Raw genomic sequence first — 19,918 nt, 5'->3', positions numbered from 1 at the left:
ATACTCACTCTCACACACACTCACTCTGAGGCACATAAACACACCATCTCACGCACACTCACTCACTCTCACACACACTCACTCACTCCAGCACACACTCACTCGCTCTCATGCACACACACACTCACTCACTCTCACGCACACACACTCACTCTCAAGGACACTCACTCTCAAGCACACTCACCATCACGCACACACACACTCACTCTCACACACTCACTCTCAAGCACACTCACTCACTCACCCTCACGCGCACACACTCACTCGCTCTCACGCACACACTCACTCACTCTCACGCACACACACTCACTCTCACACACACTCACTCACTCACTCCAGCACACACACTCACTCGCTCTCACGCGCACACTCACTCACTCTCATGCACACTCACTCACTCTCATGCACACACACTCACTCTCAAGGACACTCACTCTCAAGCACACTCACCTCACGCACACACACACTCACTCTCAAGCACACTCACTCACTCACCCTCACGCGCACACACTCACTCGCTCTCACGCACACACTCACTCTCACTCATTCTCATGCACACATACTCACTCTCACACACACTCACTCTGAGGCACATAAACACACTATCTCACGCACACTCACTCACTCCAGCACACACACTCACTCGCTCTCACGCACACACTCACTCACTCACTCTCATGCACACACACTCAGTCTCACGCACACACAAACAAACTCTCATGCACACACACACTCACTCACTCAAGCACACTCGCTCTCACGCACACACACTTACTCACTCTCACTCATTCTCATGCACACACACTCACTCTCAGGCACATAAACACACTCTCACACGCACACTCACTCACTCTCACGCACACTCACTCTCAAGCACACACACTCACTCACTCTCACGCACTCACTCACTCACTCACTCTCATGCACACACACACTCACTCACTCTCACACACACTCACTCAGTCTCGCACACACAAACAAACTCTCATGCACACACACACACACACTGTCACACAAACACACTCAATCTCACGCACACTCACTCACTCACTCTCATACACACACTCAATATCACTCACTCTCACGCACACACACTCTCACACGCACATACACACACACACTCACTCTCCATCTCTCTCTCTCACATGCACACACACCCCATAAATTTACAACTATTAATTTAAAAACTGTAAATAATATCTAAACTGTTTTGCATTATGCTTGGTATTTAAATTAATTTTAATTGTGTATATTTCTAAATATATAATACATGTAAATTCTATATCTCAAATGTAACTTTTGATAAACTTGATAGATTATGTAAATTCATAATCTATTCAAATTTATAACTAAAATAGTTTCCACTGCATTTCTACACACTCACTCGCACACACTCTCTCGTGCGAGCGCGCACACACACACACACTCTCTCTCACAGACACACACACTCTCACGCACGCACACTCACTCTCACACACGCACACACACACACTCAATCTCAGGCACACACACACACACACTCAATCTCAGGCACACACACACACTCATTCTCACGCACTAAAACACACACTGACTCTCATGCACACTCACTCACTCACTCTCACGCACACACACTCATTCTCACGCACTAAAACACACACTGACTCTCATGCACACTCACTCTCACGCACGCACACACACTCACTCACTCTCTCTCACACACACACACACACACTCAATCTCAGACACACACACACACACACTCAATCTCAGGCGCACACACACACACACACTCAATCTCAGGCGCACACACACACACACACACACTCAATCTCAGGCACACACACACACACACTCAATCTCAGGCACACACACACACACACTCATTCTCACGCACTAAAACACACACTGACTCATGCACACACTCATTCTCACGCACTAAAACACACACTGACTCTCACGCACACACACACTCAATCTCAGGCACACACACACACATACTTTCACGCACTAAAACACACACTGACTCTCACGCACACTCACTCACTCTCACGCACACACACACACACACACACACTCACTCACTCTTATGCACACACACACTCACTCTCAGGTACACAGAAACACACTCTCTCAGACACACTCACTCACTCACTCTCATGCACACACAAACACTCACGCACGCACACACACACACACTCAATCTCAGGCACACTCACTCACTCACTCACTTTCATGCACACACACAGTCTTATGCGCACACACACTCTCTCGTGCACGCAGTCACTCACACGCACATTCACTCACGCACACAAACACACTCACTCTCACGCACACACACACTCTCTCTCTCACACGTGCACACTCACTCAAACACAACACTCAATCTCACGCGCACACACTTACTCACATGCGCACGCACACACACACACACAGTCTTATGCACACACAGACACACACACACACACACACTCTCACGCACACTCACTCTCATGCACACACACACTCACACTTTACTTACACACTTACTCTCTCAGTCACTCACACACACTCTCTCTGCCTCTCTGACAAACACACACACATTTGCTCACTGGCTCAAAGACACACACACACACACAGCCGTTAACGGAGAGCTGTCGGTTCGGTTCGGTTGAGATCTATAAATAAACGCGCGGCCCTCGAGGCGCATCTGCTGTTACCGAGCGCTTCCCGCGGATCACCGATCGCTGTCAGTCACCGGAGGAACGGTTAGCGTTACCTTTGTGAAGACACATAGGACATGATCCTCCGGCTCTGGCCGCGATCAGCTCGCTCCGGGATCCATCACCGCTCCTCCAGCGCCGCACGAGCACAATTACGCGAAGCGACGCGACACGACGCCAGCTGCTGTATTGATCCCAGAGCCGATCGAAGTGATGCGCCGATGCTCAACGCTCGCCGTCACCGGACGCGCGCGCGCACGCACGCAGGCGGGGACGCGCGATCTAGAGCAGTACCACAGTAAACGAGCGAGTACACTGCTGATCTACTGTTCAGTTTAACAAGCTTTCTGCGATGGGCTAATATGCAAATCAGGCACTATCCTATTTAATATGCACTAATTTGCATACTTTTACAGAATAGAACTCTGAATACTGGTTTAAAATCATGATCATTCATATTAGAGTTGAGGTTTCTCCAGAGGGGATTCTGGATCGGTTTCATCACTGCAGAAATCAGAAAACACTGTCATCATACAGAAACTAACACATTTCACCGTGTCCTCGGGAGTTAACTGCTGTAGAAATCAGTGACATCTTTTTTAAAACAAATTAAACAAACCCCTCAGTAAAAACTTTCACAATATATATAGGAACTTTAATAACTTTCATATATAAATATTTTATATGCGCACACACACACACACACACACACACACACATATATTTGTAGAGTGCATGCATAATTATTAGGCACATTGATACTTTGATCATTTTTTTTTCCCAAGCACATTTGATCAATTCCAAACCACATCAATCATAACTAGTGTTTACTTTGTATTTAATCATTTATGAGTGATATATAATTGTCCATGACGTCTCCTTTTATTCAGGTGTGCAGGTTTTTTTTTTTTTTACTGATAAATGAGCCAAAAAAGATTCAGAGATGTCAAAAATGCATAAATCCCCATGAGAAATATTCATTATATTCTCCTAAAAATAAATGCACGCTCTGTACCTACATAAATATCTATACACACACATTATATATATATTTTGTAGACATTAAATTCTTAAAAAACAAAATCATGCAAGTTTTTGTAATGATTATAAATGTTCAAAATGTAAATATTTTATTAGTAATAAATTAATGTGTGTGTATTATAAGACATTAGTTATTCAAATTGGAATTTAATAACTATAATTTATAATTATTTTATTTAAATATTATTATAATAAATATTTATATGTTTATATGTGACCCTGGACAACAAAACCAGTCATAAGTGTCTTTTTTTTTCTAAATTGAGATCTATAAATAAATGATCTCTCCATGTGTGGTTTGTTCGGAGGACAATATTTGAAAATCTGGAATCTGAGGGAGCAAAAAAATCTAAATATTGAGAAAATCATCTTTAAAGTTGTTCAAATGAAGTTCTTAGCAATGCATATTACTAATCAAACATTAAATTTGATATATTTACGGTAGGAAATTTACTAAATATCTTCATAGAACATGATCTTTACTTAATATCCTAATGATTTTTGAGAGAAAAGAGAAAAGCATAATTGTGACCCATACAATTTTGTCTATTTCTACAAATATACGTCTGTGCTACTGATGACTGCTTCTGTGCTGCAGGGACACAATGAAATAAAGTCAATTAAGATGCTTCTTCTCATTTCTATGAATAGAAGTTTGTGAGAACTGTGTGTCATTACAGCAGAAGTTAATTAGAGGTCATCAAATCTAGTTTTTGGCGATGGTTGAGCCCAGACTCCTGAGGTTTGAAAGAGCTGCTAAATAAAGTGATTCAAAGCAGCACAAACATCCCAGAATCCATCACATGGTGCTCATGATAAGTTTTGATTTTGGTGATTTTACATTCAAAAACAAGAGCAGAGAAAAATAATATCAAGTCATTATCAATAAACTGAAAGAGTATTTTTGTGTAAAATGAACTATTTATATCTTACTGTGTGTTCTGATTACTGCTCTAATTACCTGCTCATCCATCACACTAGAAACGGAAGCTCGACTGCATTGCATTATGGGATACCATACTCACGTTTGCCAATGCAGTACTTCATTAGACTGCTTCCAGCTTACAGAAAATATGCATTCTGTGCTCAGAAAAAATCAATCCAATAATAACAGCTATAATAATATCATTCTTCAGCTATACTGTTTATTAAGAAATATTATTAAATTAATTTTATGTTGACATGTTTGCATCCTTTGTTGTGTTCTGTATTGTAATTTTAAAATAATGTTATGACAATTTCTGATTTATGATTCTTTTTATAATTTTCAACTTCTAAAAACGTAAAACTACAATTGTTTCTACACATTTTTTTAATTGCAGTAAAATTTACAAATGTAAAACTATACCTAAACTATATTTTGTTGATAAATTATATTCATATGACATTTAATTTTATATATAAAATGCAATATAGATCATCAACTGTGTAAAATGTAAAATTTTACAATTGTCATTGCCATAATCAGTCAGCTCTTAAGTAGCCATAGTTAGTTCTAAGTTAGCCGTAATTAGTTCTTAGTTAGCCATAGTTAGTTCTAAGTTAGCCGTAATTAGTTCTTAGTTAGCCATAGTTAGTTCTAAGTTAGCCGTAATTAGTTCTTAGTTAGCCATAGTTAGTTCTAAGTTCTTAGCTAGCCATAGTAAGTCCTAAGTTAGCTGTAGTTAGTTCTTAGTTAGCCATATGTAGTTCTTAATTAGCCATAGTTAGTCCTAAGTTAGCCATAGTTAGTTCTAAGTTAGTCATAGTTAGTTCTTAGTTAGCCATAGCCATAGTTAGTCCTAAGTTAGCCATAGTTAGTTCTTAATTAGCCATAGTTAGTTCTTAGTTGGCTGTTGTTACTCCTTAGTTAGCCATATTTAGTTCTTAATTAGCCATAGTTAGTTCTTAGTTTTTAGCTAGCCATAGTTAATCCTAAGTTAGCCGTAGTTAGTTCTTAGTTAGCTGTTGTTAGTCCTTAGTTAGCCATATTTAGTTCTTAATTAGCCACAGTTAGTCCTAAGTTAGCCTTAGTTAGTTCTTAATTAGCCATAGTTAGTCCTAAGTTAGCCTTAGTTAGTTCTTAATTAGCCATAGTTAGTGCTAAGTTAGCCATAGTTAGTTCTAAGTTAGTCATAGTTAGTTCTTAGTTAGCCATAGTCATAGTTAGTCCTAAGTTAGCCATAGTTAGTTCTAAGTTAGTCTTAGTTAGCTGTTGTTACTCCTTAGTTAGCCAGTTAGTTCTTAATTAGCCATAGTTAGTCCTAAGTTAGCCATAGTTAGTTCTAAGTTAGCCATAGTTAGTCCTAAGTTAACCATAGTTAGTTCTAAGTTAGCCATAGTTAGTCCTAAGTTAACCATAGTTAGTTCTAAGTTAGCCATAGTTAGTTCTAAGTTAGTCATAGTTAGTTCTTAGTTAGCTGTTGTTACTCCTTAGTTAGCCATAGTTAGTCCTAAGTAAGCCTTAGTTAGTTGGCTTTAGTTAGTTCTTGTCAACGACTGCATTAACAAACACAGAGCAGCATCCACACCGTTTCTGTTTAAAAATGAAAGAGTCCACAGAACTCATTTGCACTCATTTAATTTGACATTTCTCTCTCTCCGCACTCCCGCCCACCAGCCTTGCATTCCCACAGATGCTCACATTATATCAGGCGCATCTGACAGAAAGGGCCTATGTGGGGTGAGTAGGTTTGTTACTGGATCGTCTGCAGTGTGGGCATGCATTAAAACGGTACACAGCAGGACAGGACGAGCGATCGGGTGTCTTAATCCACTTACCCACAATGCATTTCTCACATTCAGTGAGTGCTTGCTACATTCAAGAGCTAGAGTCTGATTCTCATATTGCACTTGGATTATACAACAACGACGAGTTAGAAACTCTCTTGAGCTCGTCGTTTATAGCGATGAGTTTCCTCCCGTATAGAAATTGTTTGCATTCACATTCACGTTCAGCTCATGCAACCGTAGCATTGCATGGCGTTTGGCTCTCAGTTGGTCTTATAGTATAGATACATACATATATATATATATATATATAGAGAGAGATATAAGTATGTAGCAAGATCAACAAAGATGGCTTGCTCTTTACTGATCTCTAGTGCAAAACCAGAGTATTGTGTCTCTAGAGTATTGCTGTGGATTGTGAGGGGGTGATCCATGCATAGCATATAAAAGGTCATGCGCAGGAGATCAGGTCAAGAGGAAAGAAACGTTTATAAAATGAGGGACAGTGACAACAATTCAGAAGGAAGAGCGTCCCGGAGGAACCTGCGGATGGGAAAGAAGAGAGAGGTCAGAAAGAGCACCCCAGGAAAACCAGGACTAGTTAGGACTGCTAGTTAACTCACCTGTGCTAGTTAACTCATTCAGCTACCTGTACACCGGCGCAGTTGTCTTTGCTCTCGGACGCGATCGCCAGATACTCCGCTCTGAAACACACAAGACAAGCATTTCCTGACGGAAAATACATACACACAGCTGCAAAAATAAATACATGCATTTTAGAATTATTGAGATACTGTTGTGTTTTGATTTGAGTCATTTCATTTGTTTCGTTCATTTTTATTTCAGATATTTTAGTTCATCAGGTAAAATGGAATAAAAACGAACTACTTGAAACGTTTGTTTTGTTTGAAGTAAAGAAAATGTGTGTTTTTTTCATTTTGGTTTTAGTAAACTAATACTATTTTGATCCTGTAAAATTTAATTTAACCATTATTATTTTGATTGCTGAATATTGAAAGTAGTCAACGAATCATCGTTTAAACCAGTTGAACTGAATTTAATCAGCTATTTTATATTCTCAATTTTATTTGAATTTTGATTAGTTTATTTTACACATCTGTAACATTTCATCTCTAGTTGTTTTAGTAAATTACGCAAAACTAAATGAAACTGAGAAATATTGATAGGCAACTAGCTGAAATTAAGTTTTTGATATTTTATTTGACTTTATTTTAAGTGACGTCATGATTTTAGTTTGAAATGTCACACACATCGTTGGTCAAAGCATTAATACCTTTTTTATTAATATTTTGAATACATTTTTATTTTCATATTTTGCATTTTTATTTTAATCTTAGCTAAAGTTTTAAGAATTTTGTTGTGTATTTTTGTCTTTCAAGTCATTTTAATTTATGTATGTCTATATAGTTTTCAATTTGTATTTTTTCAGATTTAGTTAAACTCAATGACAATGTTGCCTTGACCACTAGTTGAACTGAAAGGTTTACAGTATTATATTTTATTTAACAGTCAGTCAGTAGTTTTAGTGGACTGTAGTGAGTGGTGAGTGTGTGACTGACGCGCTGGCTCTGAGCGCTTCCTCTCCGGCCGCGGCGATCTTCCTGTAGCAGTAGATCATCTCCACCAGGAGCCAGAGCTGCAGGCCGATGATGGACACGTACATCATGACCTCTGACACAATGGACGCCGTGCCCCGCGTGGCTGCAACACACACACACACACACACACACACACACACTCACTCAGATCAACACCCTTCACAAACTTCCCCAGATGAAAGTATTTCTGTCTGAAGAAAGACCAACATAAATGGTGAAAGCCAAAATATTAAATGCAACGGATGAGATTTTTCATCTGAGATGTGGAGACAGGAAGGATGGCAGCATGGTGAGGTTATTTTTACACAGAGATTAGTAGCTCTAGCAGTAAAATCTGTTGACTTCATCATATGCCAATGGTGGCACTTTTTGTCTCTTTTCCCCAAAGTTTGCATGACTGTAACTGAAGATATCATAACACCCTCGTTCACAACCTCTTCCTTCAGTTTCCTCATTTTTAAGGCTCTTTATGGGTTATTTCCAGAGTTATGAGGATCTCAGTGTGGCTCAATATCCAGTGGTGGAAAACTAAACATGGGTCACTGTGCATTCAGATGATATTTACTGTATTTAAAGAGGAACGTCTATCTCATTTCTCTCTATCTAAACAAAAGCATAGATCATACCCGCTTGAGTGAGAAAAATATCATCTCTGATTTTAGGTTCTATTTATTTAACTTTTACTTTGGTGTCTCCATATTTTAAGGTCCCGTATGGTTGTTTCCAGGGAAAGTGGGTACCAGTTGTTGAATTTTTCCCATTTTTAATAGTCAAAACCTTGCATTCAGATGATATTTGTTGTATTAAAAGAGGAAGGTCTGAAGGACAAATAGTGTTGAAACTAGAACCACATCTCGTTTTTCTCAAACGATCAAAACTGTTGAATTGAACACATCTGTCCAAGTGCCAAAATGACTCTTTTGCCAAAGTTTGTGTGCCTGTAACTCAAGAAATATTAAAGATATCTCAACATGTTTATAGATTATGGTTCTTAAGCTTATTTTAATATTTACTGGAATTAAAGAGCGATGTCTGAAGAACAAATCCTTTTCAAACTAGTAATGCAGACAGTCTATCAACAGAGCCGTCTCAGTGACACAAACACTCTTAGGTCAAGGTTTGCCTGCCTGAAACTCATAACGGTTTGTATACATCTCAATATCCTCTGAGACTATGGTTCTTAATAAACTCGTCTTTCTCTGTCTCCATTGTTAACGGCCGAAGTAGTTCAGCTCCAGAGATACGAGGATCACAGTGTGGCTCCATGTGCAAATCTGACCTGTTTTCCAAATAATCTGAAAACCAAGTGCACTTTGCATACAGCTGATGCCAGGCATGTTTAATACTCTGCATGTGTTCCTCAGAGAGAGGTGCTGTGTGTACCTTTGGCCACGACGGTGAGGTGCACCTCTTTGCTGGCGGTGGTGGAGAACTCGTAGTGTTCGTAGGTCAGCACTCGGTTGAAGATGCAGCGGTAGACGCCGGAGTCGTTGAAGGTGACGTTCAGGAGGTCTACAGACGCGTCCTGGAGGTCAAAGGTCTTCTTGCTGCCGTGCCACTCCATGCGGTCCTGAAAGCGTTCGTCGATGATGCTGGACGCCTCGCCGTCGTAGCTGTAGATCTGAGCAGTGAAGATCCATCAAGATCCACTCTTTCTTCCTCTTTTAAACATGTCAGTTAGTTCCCTTTAAAACAATCCTCAGGTTTTTATTATAAATGTTATTTCTTTTATTTGAATTCTTAAGTGCATTTATTTTAACAATGATTTATTTTTATTTAATTAATACTTGTTTATTTAGATAAGACTATTTTAATAATTTGTAAACAATGTTATTATAATTCACATCAAATTTCAATTATTTTAAATCAAACGCAATCATTTATTTAAGTCATTCATGACTTATTTACATCAAATTTGATTAATTTTAATCATCGTATTAAATATATATATATATATAAATATATATATATATATATATATATATATATATATATATATATATATATATATATTATTTTTTTAACTAATGTTTTATTTGCTTTATAGTGTTTGCTTTATATTTTTTTATTTACATCAAATTAAATTTTAGTCAACATTTTAATGTAATATATTTGACTGTTTTATTTATTTAAATTAATGCTTTTTTTGGTTAGTTACCGATTTAAAACATCTTCATGTATTTATTATACATTTTATTTATTTTATTTTAATTCTTAAGTGCATTTATTTTAATAATAATTTATTTCAATCAAATATGTGTTAATTTATTTATATATTGACTATTTTAATCATTTTTATGTTATTATATTGACATTAAATTTCAATTATTTTAATCAAATGCTTTCGTTTTAGTTATTCATTTCTTATTTTTTTTTACTTCAATTTTAATTAATTTTAACCAACATATTAATTAAATATATTTTACTAATGTTTTATTTATTCAAATCAAAGGCATTTGCTTTGTATTCTTTATTTACATCAAATTTCATTTTAGTCAACATTTTAATTTAATATATTTTACCAATGTTTTATTTATATAAATCTAATGCTTTTGTATAAGTCATTCAATTATTTATTTACATTAAACTTAATTTAATGTCATCAAATTCATTATATTACTAATTATTACTATTTTACGTGAATCAATATTTTAATGGAATGTATGTTTTATTTTTAACAAATGCTTTTGTTAGTTTATTTATTCAGATATAATTTTATTTTTAGCAATTTATTTATTTCAACAATGTTGAACTTCTTTAGTTGGAATGATTTTTGAGTTCTTGTTCTTATCAATGTATTTATTTGAATGAAATGTATGAAGTGACTATCAGTTTCTGATAAAGCATCAGTCCACACGACTGGTTCTCTGTAAAGCCCATATCTGTTCCTGGATGAAGCATCACATGACCTGAGCACAGTGCACGAGTCACATGATCTCCTGTTACGATGGGAAGAGTTCAGTGCTCAGTCTGATATTTTCTTCTGTAATGAGCATTTCACCAGGCCCCTGTGTTTATGTTCAGTTATTCTGCTTTAGCGATGCATTGCCATTAGAGTAACAGAACTGACCGTAAACAGAGGAGCTGCTGAAAGTGCTCATTAGTGACGGGCTGTGCATCTGAACTGTGGTGTGTTTCTGGAGCTTCTCATTCTGAGGATGATGCTCACATGCACGAAGTCTGCTTCTCCTCTGGCTCTGAACAGCCAGTCCACGGTGGCCGAGGCCTCCACCTCTCCACGCATCTTACAGGAGATGCATCCCAGTTTGAAGGGCTGTCCGGCCACAGCTTCGGTGTCTGAGTCCACCTCGGCACAGGCTCCGCTGCACAGAGACACTGCACAGAGACACTGATCACCTTCACCTTCATCACAGCACCATACACTATACACCTGCACTGTGTTCCTCACACTCACCGCACAGTTCATCTCACTCAACTGCTTGTTCATTCAGTCATTTATTTATTCATTTTAATCTACCTTTTCATTTATTATGTAGTATTTTTCACTTAACTTTTATTTGTTTTATTTTTAGCCAATGCGTTCTTAAATCATGAATTATTTATCTTAACCAACTTTTTTTTTTACTTTGATCAATTTACTCATCAATTTTAATCAAATGAATTAATTTATGGTCATTTTAATTTATTTAAAATTACTAAATAAAAAAAAAAGTTTTTGTTTAGTTTCTTTTGTTATATCAATGCATTCTCTTTACTCATTATAGCACTGTACTTTTTACATTTCAAGTCAAAGCTGATTTTACCAATTTATTTTCCTTAAACTTGTATTTATTTGCACCATGGTTTATTTATCTAAATTATTTTTTCTTACTTGCAACAAATGTTATTTTGATCATATCTTTAAATTATTTAAATACATTTGTATATAACATTATTTTATTTATTAAAATTTATTTTAATCATGTTTTTTTCTTTAAATTGCGATTATAATACTGTATGTATTTATTTATTTAAATCAAATTGTATTTATTTATAAATGTATTTATTTCAATCAAATGTTTTATTTATATATAAAAATAAATAAAAAATATATATTTAATTTAATGCAATTATATGTTGGTTTTTAAACAATTTGTTCATTTAAATACATTTGTATTAATTTAAATCCATTTTTTTAAATGATTTTCCATTTGAAACGTATTTATTTGTTTTTTCAGAGCACTGAATGCATCAAGAAGTGCTGCATGGGGTGTGAGATCTCAGTGCTCTCTGGCTGTGTGGGATATTATATATTTAGGAACAAGAACTCACACCCTGATGAAGGCATGCAGATGTACCTCTCAACAAAAGAGTTTTAATGTATAAAGCCAGTGATGCAATAAAGGCTTTTTATCTTCTTGTTCCTAATTTATTTATTTAGTTATATCCCATTATTGCTTCCATATGTATTTGACCTTAATGACACAGTCATCTCTGGGCTTTGGCCGTGGTTTGTGTTTCTGAGCTGAGACTCACCGCAGAGCGAGCAGAACACACACAGGAGCAGCAGGCGTCTCATCTTCATCATCATCATCATCATCATCATCACAGCAGATAAACTCTCTCTCTCTCTCTGTCCTCTAGAGCTGGATCTTCATGTCCCCTCAGCAGAGCTTCAGAGGAGTCATGTGACCCAGCAGCATCCGAAAGAGGTTTAGTGCAGAACCGGGCCAGCGGCTCCTGAATCCGCCGAGGGCCCCGACTCTCTTTCTTACCGACTCTATAAAATCAAAGCAGTGTCCTGAGATCAACAGCAGCTCTGTTTAGATCATCTGCGCATCTTTGACATGAATTATCTTAATAAAGCGCGCTCCGGATACACGTTCATTTTAACACATTCCCACGCAGCGGTCATGCAGACGGTCACTTGCCTCCGCAGTGCACTCCTCAGGCATCAGACGGGCGCGTGTGATCGGTAAACGCAGTTCTGTCGGTGTACAACGCCATTCTGCGCAGTTCCCAATGACGCTCGCTCTGATGCATTGCGGTAAAAAACCCGGGCCGCGCGCGCAGCGCATCCGAGCGCGCGGTGACGTCACGACGCTGCCGGCAGGTGCGGCCCCCTTCAAACATTTCTGCAGTGAAAAATATAATCATAATAATGAGATTAATCATCGTTAACTATAATAGTGTTCCCGTTACATTCCACGTCAAGTTATTGAGTGCGTGCTTAAGAAGTATTATTATTTTCGAATGTGATTTTAAACATTTGTATATAATTTGTGTTTACGTATTTATTTAATCAGGGACAATACGCATTAATAACACGTAAAACCAATGTTAAATGCGCCAGATTTAGTCAAAATGGCTTGTTTTCATCCTTAGTCCCAGAGCAGGTTGATGTGAAAATATAATATAATAAAATAAAATACCCGTTGTTAAATCTTTCAGATCAACTATTTGGAGACATCTAGTTAACTGGCATTATATTATAAAATAATTATGTTATCGAGGCTGTGCATGTCTTTTTTAAAAATATTCAAATATAAGACCTTAATAGCAACAACAATATCAAAACATTACAGCGAGCAAGAATAAGTGGGGGAATTCAGAGAGACAAACATTGTTTGATAATTGCTTAATAATGCAGGATGTTTTAAATATTTGTGAATTTCGGTCAGACAGCAAGCGGCGCGCACGAACCGCGTACTGCGCGAGTCAGCTCATACATATTAATGACGCACGCACAACGTTCCGGCAGCGCATTCTAATTAATATTCATGCGCCCGGCCTTCCGCTCGCAGCATCAGCGGTGACAGTCACGTGGATGCTGCATCGATGCACATATTCTGTTCAATTCTTTTCTATTTAATTATATAATAAAACAGGCAGACGCGCCGCGCCTTCATTTATGAGAACACTAGAATTACTACTTTATGAACTACACAGAGTTTAGATTACATGAAGGGCGTGTCTTCAGGAAGGGGGCGTGTCTCTCTTTCTGTTCCGCAGACAGAGCTCCACAGTGAACGCAGGTGAGATTAAAAACACTTTCATATTTCATTTCGCTAAACTGATCAGATCAGTAGATCATAATCTAACGTTACACGTCGGATCGATAAACACACACCCGGTCATTAAACGAGCGGTGTGTTTTGTGTGGACAGTTGAGTCGTGTAGGATCGGATCTTTGCCGCATGTTGATGTAAACACTCATGGTAGAATCGCTTGATGTGTGTTGTTATAGTCTGCTATGAGCTGCTAGTTAACGGTGAAGGAAACGCGGTCTGTGTGAGGGATTGACCGGAGCGGTTGTGTGTGATTATATATAACTTACCCGTGTTATCGGATCCGCGCTCGGCTCTGGCTCTCATCTCCTCCGCGGTCGCGGGTGTTTCTCTCCCCGCAGGATGGAGCAGCTCGTCGGCCGCAGTGCTCCGCCAGGCCCGGTGCTGCAGGTGTGTTTCCCCAGCGTCCGCGCCTCGGTCCTGGAGAATCTGAACCGGCAGCGCGAGGAGGGTCAGCTGTGTGACCTCTCCATTCAGGTGCAGGGTCAGGTGTTCCGCGCGCACCGGTGTGTGCTGGCCGCATCCTCTCCGTATTTCCACGACCAGGTGAGTGTGCAGCCGATTTCACACTGTAACGTTACATCTTCTTGAAAGCCTGAATAAATGCCCTCATTTATGACGGTTTGATTTCAACGGTTTGGTTTTGAATTTGATTGACAGCTTGCGATCTGCATGTTGCTGAGGCCACGCGCCCGCCGCATACGTTTTAAAGGCCAGTGTCGTCGATATCGATACTTCTAAACTAAACTTACAAATTATGACATTTATTAAATTGTAAATTACTATGAGTAAAATTGCAGTAAAGACTGCAGTGACTGTTTAACGGTCAGAAAAAAATAATATTTTTTTATATGTGTAAAATAGTATCAAAAAGTTATTTCCTGCACAAGTATTCACTAACATAGATTATTCGTCCAATTCAATGCATATTCTACACATTATTATTTATTTATTTTTTGTTGGTCAAATAAACAAAATCACTGGTTAATATCGCGATTTTTTTATTTGAGTATAGATACTCACATCCGTCATCCGAGACTATTACTAATGCCTACTAACAGCAGACATATCTTTGTAAATTAAATTAAATTAAATAATACATATCTTTGTACAAACAGAACATTTGTTAAAAATATTATCAACGCAGATTAAATACGACTAATGGAAGAATCGAAATCTGATGCAATTACAATGGCAATCTATATATCATAAAACCTAACATTTACCAATCTAATCTGTAAACCAGTAAATTCATTAATCGTCTTACCTTTGGAGATTTAAGACAAGTTTTCTCTAAAAAGTTATTTACAATATTTTTTAAATAGCTTAACATTTTCACGAATTCAAAAACTAAAGCTTCGTCTTTACAACAATCTTCAGAGGAAAAAAAAAGACAAGAACATTTAAAAGAAATGTTTTCTTAACTTCATTCCTCATTGCAGTCAGAGTCAGAAATTATCATCCTAAATTTTCGCATGTTAAAAAAATAAAAATACGTTATATTCCTCTCTATGTTCTGAAGGCTTGTCCAGATTTCATTCACACAGATTTATACAACATTTTACTCCTAAAAACATGGTGAAACTGTGTTTGTTTTCGGTCTACTGACAGTATTTTCTGATTTATCGAGTGATGAAAAGACAAATCCAAAATCCCCTCTGGAAAATCAAAGAATTTTTGGACCAATTCCAGATTTCTGTTCTGGAAATGTATGCAAATGAATGCATATACTAGTAGATAATGACTTATTTGCATATTTAAACATAACATTTCAGAAAACTGGAAATACAAGAAAATTGTCTTGCACTGGGCCAGACAACTAAAGTGATGTCTGTTAGTTCAAATTTTTACTCTATCTGTAGTGTCTATCTTGTTTTGTGAATCTGGCCCCTGGTTATTTAGGAACAGAAAAGCTTAGTCTGCTACAGCAGACATTACAACACTTAACTGGAGCGGCTCTGAACACTGCGGTTCTGTTGCCAGGTTCTGCTGAAGAACGTCACCACGGTGTCTCTTCCCTCCGTCATGGACCCTCTGGCCTTCGAGAGCGTGTTAAACTCGGCCTACACGGGTCAGCTCAGCATCGTGCGCGATGACATCATCAACTACGTCACGGTGGCCAGCTTCCTGCAGATGTGGCACATCGTGGACAAGTGCACGGACATCCTGAAGAGGTCGCGACCTCTGGTTCAGCTCAGCCCCGGCGGGGCAGCGTCCTCCAGTCACCAGTCGCCCAGCAGCTCTGACTGCTGCTTCGCCGATCCGGAAGATGGGGAGCGAGCGGTGGGCGAACAAACTCTAGAAAAACGACCACAAAGTGCGCTTCCGCCTCTGGCCACATGGAGGCGTCCGACTCAGAGCAGGTGGAGCAGAAGCAGCTTGACGTTCCCCGTCCGAACCGAGCCTGAATGCTGCTCGAATGCGGGAGACGAAGGTTTCCACGCATTCCCCATCTCGACTTTGCCGTCGATCGAAACTTCAGACTTCGCGAGGCACCGAATCCGCGCTCGCCTCCGAGGAGCGAAGGAAGACGAGGAGCAGCGGCGGATGGAAGCAGATGAAGGAGTCGGAGAGCCGCTGGATGAGGACAAAGTGAGGGTGAAGTGTGAGGAACACCAGGCCGGTGAGTGGAGCTTCTTCATCACTGCAGTTTAGCGCCCGTCCACCAGGGGAAGCGTGGAGAACCGACGTGTTTTTGACTTGTTGTCTGCTCTTGTCTTCTCTCAGGAGCCGTCGAGTCGGACGGACGTCTCAGAGAGAGTGAGACGGACGGACTGTGGAACCAGTGGACTTTGTCAGACGCCAAGCTGCTGGACGAAGACGAGGAGAACGAAACAGACGGCACGTTCGAGACCTACGACGAAATCGAGAAGGCCACGGGGCAGATTTCCCAGCGTCCTTTGCCACCGCCGACGTCCGACCAGTTGGCGCCAGGCCCGTCCGAGCTCTCCTGGGTCTCGCAGTCGTCCTCGTCCTCCCCGTGCTCTCCTCTCTCTGCGACTCCCAAAGTCCACTTCTGTCACTGCGGCAAAGCGTACACGCTGAAGAGCATGCGCGACCGCCACGTGAAAATGCAGCACCTGAACCTGCGTCCGTTCGCCTGCCCCGTCTGCTCCAAGAGCTTCAAGATGAAGCACCACCTGACCAAACACGTCAAGACTCACGGAGGACTGCGTCCGTACGAGTGTGCGCTCTGCGGCAAGAAGATCGTCTGGAGAGACAGTTTCCTCAAGCATCAGGCTCACTGCCAGGGAACGACATCAACAACGACGACGCCCGGCTGTCAAAACGAGGACGCAGGTGCTCCTGGACAAGTGAAGGTGGAACAGGATGATTATTCATTACAGGACGAGGAAATACACTCTTAAAAGTTAAAGTTCTGAAAGAGGTTTTTCTGTTGAACGCCAAAGGAATGCCATTCCTTTCAGTCAACAATCTGTGGATGTTAAAGGTTTTTAATGAAACCATCGATGCCAATAAAGAACCTTTATTTTTAAGAGTTCACACACTCTTAATAATAAAGGTTCCAAAAGAGGAATCGCAGAAGAAGTGATCAGTTCTTAAAACAACCATTTTTTATTAGCGTGGATGTCGAAGGTTCTTTCCACTGTGAAAAACCTTTAATGGTTCCATGGAGGTTGAAGTTTCTCAATGGCACCAGTAAACCTTTATTGTAAGAGTGTGAACAGTCATTTGCCGTGAACAAAGGAAATAAGTATTAGTTAATCTACTAATTAATTAGTGGAAGTACATAGAGGAAATAAACTCTTTAAAATTAAAAGTTCCAAAACAAGGTTTTTGCATTGAGCCTTTCAGTATTTTTTCTTTCTTGGACAACATTTTACATTTCATTTATGCATTTAGCAGACGCTAAAGTGACTTGCAGTGTATTCAGGCTATACATTTAGTTTATTTTTTTACCAGTACGTGTGTTCCCTGGGAATCAAACCCTGGGCCATTGACCATCAATGTCCATAAAAACCTTTAATTCTAAGAATGCATCAAACTCTTTTCCAAAATAAAGAACCTGTAGTGTTTCAATGGATGATCAAGTTCTTCATGGAACATTTGGTCCCAATAAAGCACCTGTATTTGTTAAGAGTGTAGACGGATGTCACCGTGAGCGGAGATCAGTGTTGGTTCATCTACTAATGGTCCACATATGTAGCAGATCTGAATATATTCTAGAAGCACTGTTTTAAAACAATTAAACTCTAGTAATTTGTTGTGTGTGTGTTCTAGAGGCGTTTATCTGTTTAACATGATCATGTTCGCACGCACACGTATGTGCAGAGGCTGGTTAACCCTCGACTCACCCTTTAAAGTCTACTGTTTCTGAATTGTGTGTTAGATGCTGAACACCACTAGACTGTACATAATAATGATATTAATGCAGTGTGATTGTTTTTATATAGTCAATAAAGGCATTTTATTAAAATCCATTGCAGCGTGAAAAGTTCAGGGGATGTTTATTTCCTTCATAATTCGGTAACACTTTACAATAAGCTCCAATTAGTTAATGCATAAAGTTAACTAACAATGATTGATACTTTTATTGATGTTCATTTTTACTATTCATTTAGCTAAATAATATTAATTTAAACATCTGCTAATTCATAATTAAATTCAATAAAGTTGTTTCTGTTGATCTTAGCTGAGATTAAATGCTTTAGACGTATTTCCTTTGTTAGTTCATGTTAATGTTATTGTGAAGTGTTACCTATTACTCACTTGAACAATTCTCTTGTGAAATACCCAATATAAACAGAATCTGGATCTAATAATTGAAACCAAATCATTCAAATTAAAGCAACACAACATGACATTAAGACCTCCATTTTCACAAAAAGCACATTCACAAACTAACACTGATCAATAGTTTTGAACAAAAGGTATACTCTGTGTGCTTGAACTTGTACGGTTCACTTCGATAGTTCTGCGGAGTGACAAATGAGGTTATAAAAGTACAAATATTCCAGGTAGTCTCACAAAAATAATCATAGAATTTGCTAAATACTGTAAAATAGACTACATGTCCACTACCCAGAGACAGCTGTGCAATAATTATATATACATGAATATTTATTAGAATGCATAGTGTCCATTAATAAGTATACACTCAAATTAGCAACACATGTTTTGGGCATATTCCAGAATAGTTTGATCATTAAACCACTAAAACATCACTACAGAGGTATTTCTGTTCGAACACCCAATAACAGCAAATCCACATGAGATAGACATCTGTACAGTGGCATGCCAAAGTTTGGGAAGCCCTTGCAGAATCTAGAGATAAGAGAGATTCATACAAAATGCATGTTATGTTTTATTTAGCACTGGCCTGAGTAAGATTTTTTATATATAAAAGACGTTTACATATAGTCAAAAATAAATAAATAAATAGCCTGAATTATTAAAATAACCCCATTCAAAAGTTTGGGAACCCTTGGTTCTTAGTACTGTGTTCTGTTACCTGATGATCCTCGACTGTCTTTCTGTTTTGTGATGGTTGTGCATGAGTCCCTTGTTTGTTCTGAACAGTTAAACTGAGCAGCGTTCTTCAGAAAAATCTTTAAGCTCCTGCAGATTCTTCAGTTTTCCAGCATCTTTGCATATGTTAACCCTTTCCAGCAGTGACTTTATGATTTTGAGATACATCTTTTCACACAGAGGACAACCGAGGGACTCAAACACAACCATTACAGAAGATTCAAACATTCACTGATGCTCCAGAAGGAAACAAGATGCATTAAGAGCCTTTGAAAACTTTTGGAATTTAGGATCAAGGTAAACTGCACTTAATTTGCTGCAAGTATCTTCTGTTGCTTCCGAAGGTCAGTACTAAATAAAAAAAAAACAA

The 19,918-nt window shown here is 38.6% G+C and overlaps 2 protein-coding genes across 5 annotated transcripts; one reads left to right on the top strand and one right to left on the bottom strand.

Moving 5' to 3' along the window:
* Positions 1-6,280: 6,280 nt before the first annotated feature.
* LOC113119767 (sodium channel subunit beta-1-like) lies at positions 6,281-14,416 on the bottom strand. Of its 3 annotated transcripts, none has more exons than XM_026289417.1 (6): positions 12,527-13,104; positions 11,220-11,386; positions 9,434-9,671; positions 8,012-8,153; positions 7,055-7,135; positions 6,281-6,974 (listed from the first exon to the last, which is right to left on the bottom strand). In XM_026289417.1, exons 1-5 carry the CDS (start codon positions 12,594-12,596, stop codon positions 7,069-7,071), a joined length of 684 nt encoding a protein of 227 aa, XP_026145202.1. In that variant the 5' UTR covers positions 12,597-13,104; the 3' UTR covers positions 6,281-6,974; positions 7,055-7,068. The 3 variants fall into 3 exon arrangements, with proteins under 3 accessions (XP_026145202.1, XP_026145201.1, XP_026145203.1); XM_026289416.1 differs by lacking the exon at positions 6,281-6,974 and adding an exon at positions 14,328-14,416 and having other exon boundaries at positions 12,527-12,770; XM_026289418.1 differs by lacking the exons at positions 6,281-6,974; positions 12,527-13,104 and adding an exon at positions 14,328-14,401.
* LOC113119754 (zinc finger and BTB domain-containing protein 22-like) lies at positions 13,928-19,477 on the top strand. 2 transcript variants are annotated; one of them, XR_003294510.1, is made up of 5 exons: positions 13,928-14,025; positions 14,400-14,604; positions 16,042-16,681; positions 16,786-17,648; positions 17,696-19,477. XR_003294510.1 is itself a non-coding variant. In XM_026289396.1 (4 exons), exons 1-4 carry the CDS (start codon positions 13,952-13,954, stop codon positions 17,424-17,426), a joined length of 1,560 nt encoding a protein of 519 aa, XP_026145181.1. In that variant the 5' UTR covers positions 13,928-13,951; the 3' UTR covers positions 17,427-19,477. The 2 variants fall into 2 exon arrangements, 1 of the variants encoding a protein (XP_026145181.1); XM_026289396.1 differs by having other exon boundaries at positions 16,786-19,477.
* Positions 19,478-19,918: the final 441 nt, after the last annotated feature.

Source organism: Carassius auratus, chromosome 19 (assembly GCF_003368295.1).
Source record: "Carassius auratus strain Wakin chromosome 19, ASM336829v1, whole genome shotgun sequence".
NCBI lineage: Eukaryota > Metazoa > Chordata > Actinopteri > Cypriniformes > Cyprinidae > Carassius > Carassius auratus.
This window is presented reverse-complemented; position numbering and strand designations above follow the sequence as displayed.